Source organism: Hemiscyllium ocellatum, chromosome 3, assembly GCF_020745735.1.
Source record: "Hemiscyllium ocellatum isolate sHemOce1 chromosome 3, sHemOce1.pat.X.cur, whole genome shotgun sequence".
Classification (NCBI taxonomy): Eukaryota; Metazoa; Chordata; class Chondrichthyes; order Orectolobiformes; family Hemiscylliidae; genus Hemiscyllium; species Hemiscyllium ocellatum.
In genome coordinates this window covers 34,140,998-34,151,028 of record NC_083403.1, presented here as the reverse complement: position 1 = coordinate 34,151,028, position 10,031 = coordinate 34,140,998, and the positions used below count along the sequence as shown (strand labels likewise).

The 10,031-nt window shown below is 48.7% G+C and overlaps 1 protein-coding gene across 1 annotated transcript; it reads right to left on the bottom strand.

Annotated features, from left to right (window-relative positions):
• Window positions 1-286: 286 nt before the first annotated feature.
• On the bottom strand, window positions 287-8,197 carry popdc3 (popeye domain containing 3). The gene is made up of 3 exons (XM_060849569.1): window positions 6,764-8,197; window positions 5,354-5,462; window positions 287-3,385 (listed from the first exon to the last, which is right to left on the bottom strand). Exons 1-3 carry the CDS (start codon window positions 7,324-7,326, stop codon window positions 3,107-3,109), a joined length of 951 nt encoding a protein of 316 aa, XP_060705552.1. The 5' UTR covers window positions 7,327-8,197; the 3' UTR covers window positions 287-3,106.
• Window positions 8,198-10,031: the final 1,834 nt, after the last annotated feature.

Here is a 10,031-nt window from a genome sequence, read left to right as displayed (position 1 = left end):
AAGAACAATGTCATAACAGATAAAGACAGGAATATTCAGTATGGCAAGTGTAACTTGAGGAACGAAAAATAGAGTTAGCATTTTAGGTTGTGATAAAAGGTCATAGATCTGAACGTCTGACTGTGTATTTCTTTCCAAGATGCTGCCTCTCATGATGAACATTCTGGTTCATTCTCTTTTTATTCAGTTGACAATTACTTTATTACTAATTGAACAGATTTATTATGCAGACATCATTGTTGAAATCAACATTAGCCAGTTCTATTCGGCAAAATAAAATCAGATACTTCACTATGTTCATTCTAAGCCTGTTTTATCATCAAACATCAAATGCCCCTTTGAGCATAAATATTCATAAATGAAATATCTGTAGTTATGACATAATCATAAATTGGTCAGTGCCTTTTATTAACAACTGATACGGTCAACTGTAATGAATGCGGACCTCATTGCAGTATTGGAAGCAGACTCTCACCCTTCTTACTCAATTTCTTAAATGACTCTCAGCTTCCAAACTCATGACCACTCCAACCTAGAAGAGCAAGGGCAGCAGATACAGGAGAATACCACTAGCTGCAAGTTCCTCTCCAAGCTATTCACCATCCTGATTGAAAATATATCACCATTCCTTTAGTGTCATTGGTTCAAAATATTGGAATTCCCATCCTGACAATGTTATGGGTCTACCTATAGTACATGGACTAGGGCAGTTCAGGAAGACAGCTTATCACTGCCTCCTCAAGGGCAGCTAGGCCTGGGCAATAAATGCATGGCTAACCAGCAATGCCTATGTCACATGAACAAATAAAAAAAATTGGAGGGACTTGTCAGAGCTGTAATGTTGGTATTTGTGGGGCATGCAGCAACCAAACCAGCAGGGAACCACAACAGGTCACATGGAGAAGATTAAGTTTTCTTTTGCATGGAATCCAATAAAACATCATGTCTTTCTCAGGTTTACATGGGCTGTTGTTGGCCCATGCTTCCATCGGAGTTATTTGCTCAGTTTTGTTTAACAGGTGTTATTTCTCACAATTTCCCTGGGATCGAAGCTCACCCACTAGGCTTTTTAAAGATCTCCCTTTCTTCACTGACCTCAAAGGAGCTGCCACATCTTCTCTCTCTTCCATTAAATACCTAAGCCTTTACTATCCTGCAATCACTGCTTAGATTCTGCATGGTCCAAGTCCACCCAGGATCTCAAAACTGCTGAAATAGTGGAGGGTTTTTCATCCACCACTCTCTTGTGTTTTTGGATGCAGCTGGTGGGTAAATCTTCACTCACTGTTAGTTTTTAACTCTCGGTGATATCCTTTCTTATCTAGCTGCTCCTGATACAGTGATGTTCAGTGTTTAGCTGGTGTGATCCTCCTAGTTTCAAATGTACCATCCTCCAATGACCTCTGACATAGTCGTTCTATTGGGACAGCAGATGCTGGCGATGAGTCGAGAGTGTGGTGTTGGAAAAGCACAGCAGGTCAGGCAGCATCCCAGCAGCAGGAGAATCGATGTTTCGGGCATAAGCTCTTCATCAGGGCTGATGCCCGAAACGTCGATTCTCCTGATAGTCATGCTATGGGCCTCGCCTGGGGGCATAGTCGCTATCTGGCCGTTTCTTTCCCAGATTTCAGAACAATTTATTTCCCTCAAGTGTTTCCCTTTCATTCATTTCTCGGGTTTCTTTTTTAAGCCTCCAGTCTAGCTTTGCAACTTTGACAAATCAATTTCTGACGCGTCGCCTTCGTTTCGCTCTTTACTGTGGCCGGAAACTGAAAGTCCCTTGGCCTTGGATTTTCAGTTTTGAAGGACCAGGCCCCTGGGCACCATGACTTCAGCAGTCCCTGGAGTTTTAATGCGGCAAGACTGGACGGGAACTCTGCCCCGAAACCCATTTGCTCTCGGGTTCAAATTCCAAACGAAACAAAAATCTACCCCTTCCAGGCTTTATGAAATAAGACTTTTAATTGCTTTGTGTTTCTAAGCAACTGGGAATTGGATGGTGCTCACAGCTCCTGCTTCAGCTGAGGGATTCTCCAGAAGGGATCTTTATAATTCAGTCAATTCTCGGGATCAAAGCGCTGATTGTCATTTGATGTTACATCTAACCTGCCGGAACATTTCTGGTCGTTTACTGGCAATCCTGGGGATTGATGCAACACCGCCTTTCCTTTTCACACTATTTTGATTCAACAGCTTTCGTCGGAAAGTGCCAATTACATCGATTACTTTGAACGCCTATGTCCAGTAACCACCATTAATGTATTGTATGACCAAAATAAAATCAAGGATGCAGCCTTTCTCGTTCACAGTAAATGTAATAATTGATAGCAACTGAACAGGCAATATCCTTGTACGCTATTCTGTGCAAATTCAGCGTCGAACCTTCCCCACATCATTTGATCTCCCTGGACAATAAAGCGGGAAGGGAAATCAATGAAACCATCAGAAAGTTCCAACCAGAGCTTCATTTATCTCCTCCGGTCCAGGAGAGTCTAAGAGCCTGTCCTTTCAGCCGTGCTGTAAGTGTGCCCAGCTCGGGCTGCTGTTAAGGGGGAAGGACACGGAATCCCAGAGCGAAGCAGCAGCAGGAAGGCGCAGAGAGTCAAGGACCCATTGCGGCTCTGGGAGTGGGCTGACTGTCAGTGCACAGAGCAGCAATGTTCCCACACACACACACACACGCACACTCGCCAATTTCCACACTGCACGGCAGCTTGTCTAAAGAAAAAAAGACTTCCTTCCTACATAATTCACCGAGAGACTCAAAGTCAGCGGAGACCCGAACTCAAGACACTCAGAAGGGGACACCGACTCTGTAATGTTCGACTGTCACTCGCAGGGACACACCACCGCTCTGGCACTTGGCTGGCCAAGGGCAGACACCCCCCTCTTGTTTGCCCCCCTTCCCCACTTTACATCTTTCAAAAGAGTGGGGAATCAATCACAAGGTAAATCTCCGCTCGCTTCTCTCATTCCCATCCTCAGTTCCCCTTCCCCTCTCCCGCCCCCTAAGACTGGGTCTAGGGGCTGCGGGCAGGCGGGGTGCGGAGCTGCATCCCCCTCCCCGGGAGGCTGGAAGTCCGTGGGGGTTGGGGAAGAAGGCGCCTCAGAGCTGTCGCTGCTGCTGCTGCTGCCCGGCGGGGTTCCTCTCGGAGAGCTCCCCTACAGGCACCGCCAAATGGTAAAAGCTCGGCAGCCGCAGGTCATAACGCAGCCCGTTATTCAGGCACACCTTGTCATTCAGTGAGTACAGTTTGTCGGCAATGTCCTTCCCAATCAAGACCGAGAAGAGCCGGGAAATGCGGCGGTGCTGGGCGAACAACAAGTACAGCTTCTTCCTCCTCCAGGCTGCGAAGCGACAGCTGGTCTCGGCTGTTAGGGTCACCTGGACAGGGAGGGTCAGAAAGGCAGACAAAACATCACTTGCACCGACGGTGACCGTCGTATAACCTTTCAAACAAACCAAAACATTCCAGAGAAAAGGAAGCCAACTGAACTGACCGACCCCCCCACCCCCACCAGAGTGCAGGACAAAGCGATCCAGTCTCAGAATCCAGGAGCCAATGTAAGACTGAGGTCAGGAGGCATTCCTTCTCTCAGAGAATTGTGAATATTTGAAACTCAGTTTCCCTGCCCACGTGCGATGGAACCAAATCCGCCCTTCGAAGCCAAACAAGTTGCTGCACTCTGAAGCCCAAAAGCACACTTCTTCCCAGCAAACAGCCAGTGCAGGGTTCCGGCATGGCCAACGCCCCTACCGCGTCCCCAGGCTCACTACAGGGCGCCTGACGGTGGACAGTGGCGGCCCAGTGATGGTGCACTGTACAGAGACCACTGATCCCTCCTGGACTCCCCCTTAACCATAACAACGCACACACTGGTGTGGCTGGCTCTTGCCATTTCACGATGGCACATAATAGGACCGCAAGAAATAGGTACAGGAGGCGGCTGTTCGGCCCCTCAAGTCTTTGACAGTCCTTGATTTGCGCCATTCTCCCCACCCACAACAAACCCCCAACCCCCAGGTATCTTCCCTGCAACGGGAAAACATGCAAAACCTGCTGGTGCACCAGCCCCGTCACCTCCACCCAGGGCCCCAAACAGTCCTTCCAGGTGAGACAGAGGTTCCCCTGCCTCTCCTCCAACCTAGCTCCCGATGTGGTCTTCTCTACATCGGGGAGACCAAACTTAAAACTTAGAGAATGGTTCGCCGAGCATCACAGCGGGGCCTGCAGGGACCGACCGGACCTCCTAGTCACTGCCCATTTTAATTCCCCTTCCCACTCCCTGTTTGATATGACCACCCATGGCCTCCTCCATTGCCACAGCGAATCAGACCATAAATTGGAGGAACAACACATTATCTTCCGCCTGGGCAGCCTACAGGCCGGAGCACTCAACACTCAGTTCTCCAATTTCAAATATCCTCCCTTCCCCTCCTCCCCACTCCCTTCCCAGCCCCTCCTCTTCCCTTCCCAGCACCCCCCACCCCTCTCCACATCTCCCTGATACCAACGGATTCATTCTTCCCATTGTCCAATTAGGTCTTACCCTCTACCATCCCCATTATCTGCAGCTCCCCTCACACCCACCCCCAGTCCTGAAGAAGAGTTACACCCCAAACGTCGACTTCTGCACCTCCTGATGCTGCCTGGCTTGCTGTGTCCTTCCAGCCTCCTGCCTGTCTACTTAGGATTTCAGCATCTGCTTTTTTTTTGTCTCTAGTTCAATAGGACAGGGGTGATCCAGCATTCCTCACATCCACTTTCCCTGTAAGCCTTGATTCCCCTACTGATCAAGAATCTATCCTTCTCAGTCTTAAATATAGACCAGGACTCTGTCCCCACAACTCTCTGTGGGCAAGGAGTTCTAAAGACTCATAAGTCTCTGAGAGAAGGAATGCCTCCTGATCTCAGTCTTACAATGGCCCCTCTATTCTGAGGTAAAAAAAAACAAGGACTGCAGATGCTCCCTGTCTCCCCAGCTGCATGTCGATGATTTTGAGACCAGCATAAGAACCAGGAGCAGGAGTAGGCCGTTTGGCCCCTGGAGCCTGTTCCGCCCTTCAATAAGATCATGGCTGAACTCTTAATGGCCTCATCTCCACTTACCCGCCCTCTCACCGTATCCCTTAATTACTTTGTTGTTGAAAACAAATCTACCTTAGCTTTAAAACGTTGACTGAAATAGCGTCAACTCCCTCACTGGGCATGGAATTCACAACCGTTTGGGTCTACTGACAGGGGGAATGTGTCTTGGAACTTCCTCAAGTACAATATTGTTTGAGATGATACCCGGTATCCCGAAAACACTATAAAGACTAGGTGACTCGCAAAAGCTCGCTCCTCCTTACCTGGAAGATCCCTTCCTCTGACGGTCTGAGTGAATCCCATTCTGGAGAATCCAAAAACTGATAGGGATAGATATAATGTAAAAACTCCCCGTCCACTGTCACCCGAATCCTGTTAAGGAACAAGAGGGAGAGGAGCGGCTATCAAAAAGAAGCAATAATTGAATCAGTAAATGGTTGAGAACTTGGGGGAAATGGTCAGCAATAGGTAGCTTGGTGGAGAGAGTGAACTCGGTCTGTTCCCCCTCTCTCCGCATGGGTGTGCTGACCTGTAGCATGTTCCTCTCTGGGTATTTGTGGCTTCAGTCCAGTTCCCCCTCTGGTGAACACTATCAGATACTAGAACATGTACAAGTCTCAAGCACTTATTCATTCCACGATCAAACTGCTTAGTTTGGGGGGTAGGGGTAGGTACATCCTGAGATTTATCCGGATTTTGATTATTTTCACGGTGTGAGCTTGAATGGACACCAATGGTAGTAGACTTGGCCAGCCCTCACCTCCCGGCCCCGCTCCCTGTGTCCTCAGCTGCATGTCGCTACAGGATGATTTTGAGACCAACAACAGAACTAGGAGTAGGAGTAGGCCGTTTGGCCCTTCGAACCTGTTTCGCCCTTCAATAAGATCATGGCTGGACTCTTAGTGGCCTCAGCTCCACTTACCCGCCCTCTCACCGTATCCCTTAATTACTTTATTCTTCAAAACAAATCTACCTTAGCTTTAAAAACGTTGACTGAAATAGCGTCAACTACTTTCCTGGGCAGGGAATTCCATAGATTCATAACCGTCTGGGTGAAATAGTACAAAAAGCTGTCCATGTTGGAAATCAGGGGCAAAAATCTATTGGAGAAACTGAGAACAGTTGTGATGAAGAGTCATTGAACTGGGAATGTTAACCCTTTGTTTGTCTGCCCACAGACACTGCCAGAGCTGCCGCATTTCTCCAGCAGATTCTACCTTTTTAAGTGGCTCAGTTCCCAGACAAGATAGAGACAGCAAGAGAGATGCAGAGACCAGAGATAGAGAGAGAGAGAGAGAAAATCAGAGACGGAGAGACACAGAAAAATGAGAGAGAGACAAAAGCAGAAATCAGAGATAGACAGAGAGAGAGAGAGAGAAAATCAGAGACGGAGAGACACAGAAAAATGAGAGAGAGAGACAGAAGCAGAGACTAGAGATAGACACAGAGAGAGAGAGAGAAAATCAGAGACGGAGAGACACAGAAAAATGAGAGAGAGAGAGAGACAGAAGCAGAGACAGAGAGAAAAACAGAGCGAGAAAGAATTCGAGAGACGGAGAGAAACAGTGAGACAGAGAAATGCACACTGAGACAGGAGGCAGAGAAATAGAGGAAGAGGCACAGAGACAGAAACACACACAGAAAGAGACACAGAGAGAGAGAGATAGACGAACCTGCCAGACAGGAGCAGAGAGAGCCTCTCAATGGGGGTTTTGCCCTCCATGGCATAGCAGTGATCCTTCTCCAGGGAGAGCACGGTGCAACAAGTGGCGATCTTCTTGTAAATGCTCAGGGGGATTCCGAGCGGCTGGAAGAGGGCTCCGTACAGATTCTGTAGGTCGTGCTGGAAGGAGACACTGCGGAGTTGGTACGCGATGTGGCTGAGCTGGACGGCGGAGACCGCTAGCAGTGCGAAGTTCCAGGAGAAGATATCTGCGGCGCAGGCGTCGGTCCACGCCCAGACCGAGGTGCAGAGGAAACCCGAGGCCAGGAACAGGTGGATGTACAGGAGGCCGACCAGGCCACTGCCGCCCATGTAGCCGAGGGTGAAGAAGATGTTGGCGAGCTGGTAGACCGAGCCCTCCATGCTGTGCCTCCAGCTGGGACAGGAGGCCTGAGCAGGCAGCAGCAGCAGCGCCTCCCACACCGAGCTGTTCCCGCTGGCCATGCCCTGCAACTGGCTGCAAGAACAATCTGAGCCAGGCCGGGGCCCACGCTGCAGCACCGCCCCGCTCATTTAGGGAGAGCTGCAGCCATCGCTTCCCCAAGCACTCGCTCGCTTTGCCTTTCTCACCTCTTATCATGAGCAGAGGGCATAGGCGGAGGTGTCTGAGAGCCACTAGGTGCAGTTAGACAGGGGGGAAGGCTGTTAGACAGCATGGGGCACGGTCACTGACTGCTAGCAGCCACCTCAGGAGCAGCTCCTCGTCAACATCACACCGAGTGCAGATAGATCCGTTTTGTGGCCACCCCGGTCACTCAAATGCCTTTTCGTCTAAAGCTCAACTTTCTTGCTGTGGAGATTGCAAGTCGCGGACCAGCCGCAGAGGACACTGCTAGCAGTTTGGAAAGGATTGGCAGGGGCACGGCTCCTCTCTACCTGGAGGCTGGGCGACTTTCCAGCTGCCAGAATGAACGCAGAGGGTTAGAGATTTCTTCCCGCGGATTATTCTGACCTTCTGGTATCTGTGGTGTGGGCTGAAAGCAGAATACAGGAGCAAACTTGGTGACAAGGTGGATATTGGGATGAGGTGGACGAAGCTATCTCACAGAGTCCAACAATTGAAGTTACCCCTGAAATGGCCACTTTACGAGCCTGTCTCCTCCGCTTAACAGAGCAATTCTTCTAGACTTCCTGAGCTGTGACCTTGCTCTCACAGCCTTCGGCTGCCGTAAGGAACTGCTTTGGGTCTTTGGCCAGTGCACTCTGTTACTCACTCTGCCTCCACCTACACTTACATAGATGCGGTGCCAGCAGGCAGTAAGTCAGCCTCTGCTAATGTCCTCGCCAGCTCACCACAGTCCATTCCTTCCTAAAGCACGGACGCTGCAGCCCGCATTGAGGCTGGGTGAAGGAGCCTTCGAAAATATACTCACCATTTGACACCACCCGTTGTTCCAGGCGTCTGGAAGCAACACCATCGACTTGCTCTCACCCTCGGCTTGGAGGCCAGAACTATTTATAAAGTCCATTCCCTCAGGCCGAAGCATTATGATAGACAAAATTTAATATATACACCTTTATTTACTCTGTACCTGGTATTCTGATTCATATAAGAAACATTGCTGTCCTAAACAAAAGAAAATGCACGGATTAAGGAGTGTGTAGGGTTAACTAGCACCCATCCAGATTTAGCAGCAGCATTAATCACTTTATATATAGCAAGATATATGAACCGCCCTGTTAGTGCATTAAAAATAGTTCCAAATAAATAGCTCGCGTCACCGCGATCTCAGTAGCAGGACAACATGTGACAATTCAATCCAACGCGGGCCTCAAGCAACAGTTAGCACCCAATGGTTATAACAGCCCCGGGGGTTAGAAATCGAGTCATAGAGATGTACAACACGGAAACAGACCCTTTGGTCCAACTCGTTACCTGGTGAGAAAGCACAGCTCAACTCTTCACCCAACCAGAGAATAGTTGTAGCTCGGAAAGAAAGGCCATTGAGCCCGAGTATTGCTGCTGGCAGTGAGGAGCAGCAACACACCTCGTGCCATACGCGAGGGCTCGTGTCGATGTGCACGTGCCCCTCATACCACCATTTGCCAAACTTCTTCAATACGTGAAATGATTCTGCATTTACCGGACCCTCAGGCAGTGAGTGCACATTGAGCTCTTCTCATTGCTAACAATACAAAGGTGAAATTGATCATGGATCTGGCAGATCTGTCAAAAGTAACCATATAAACAAACTTAATAGCCAATAAGTGCAAACCCAGGTCCTTGAAGTAGTAAATAATGTTGCACACGCAAGGCTAAAGCTTTCCAGTTGTATAGTAAAATGCTGCATGAGCTGGTGGGCCTGTCATAATAGAATACCCAGGGACAGTGATGGCGATGTCAGTGACTCTCAGTCAGTATGGCTGTGAGACAGCTCTCCAGACTTTGCGACTAGTCCCCCACATGACAGCTTCCACAAAATTTAGTATGCCGTTGTAGGGCAGCTGCAATGGGGAAACATCACTGTCCAGGATTTTCTGTCGAAGCCAAATGGGGGTCTGTTCAGTTGTGGGACTCTCCCAGTTCCTCAAATATATGTAAATATAATCTTGCACATTGGTTTGCTTGTAGGATAGTCAAACTCCAATGTTTGTTTTCTTATGCGACTGTTCAGAACTGAACTTCTTTAGTGAGTATGTGTGTGTGTATATGAAGTCTTTGTTTGAAATAAAAATGTGTGCAGTTGTCGTTTCAGGTGCTTAGGTCAATGCTGGATCGTTTAATTCCTTTTTGACTTTCTAGCAATTGTGACACAGCTGAGTGGTTTGCTAAGTCATATCAGAGGGCATTGAGGGTCAGCTGCATTTCAGTGGGTCTGGAGTCACATGGAGACCAGACCAGGTAAGGACATCAATTGAACCGGCTGAACTTGTAAGACAATATTTCATGCTTGCCATAACTGAGACAGTTCTAATTCCACAGTTTTGCTCCTTGAATTGGAGGAATACAGAACTAGAGGGCACAGATTTGAAGAGAAAGTGAAGACTGCAGACGCTGGAGATCAGAGTCCAGAGTATGGTGCTGGAAAAGCACAGCAGATCAGGCAGCATCCGAGGAGCAGGACACTCGGTTTTTCGGGCATTCCTGATGAAGGGCTTATGCCGAAACATCGATTCTCCTGCTTCTCGAATGCTGCCTGACCTGCTGTGCTTTTCCAGCACCACAGTCTCGGCATAGATTTAAGGTCAGAGGGAAAAGATTTAAAAGGGACCTTCGG

Coding starts and splice junctions, on each gene's coding strand:
- popdc3 (XM_060849569.1), bottom strand. CDS start 7,326: ATGAGCGGGGCGGTGCTGCAGCGTGGGCCCCGGCCTGGCTCAGATTGT. Junction 5,463..6,763: donor TCTCTGCTCCTGTCTGGCAG/GTTCGTCTATCT, acceptor GTTCCTTAACAG/GATTCGGGTGACAGTGGACG. Junction 3,386..5,353: donor CAGAGGAAGGGATCTTCCAG/GTAAGGAGGAGC, acceptor CTCCCTGTCCAG/GTGACCCTAACAGCCGAGAC.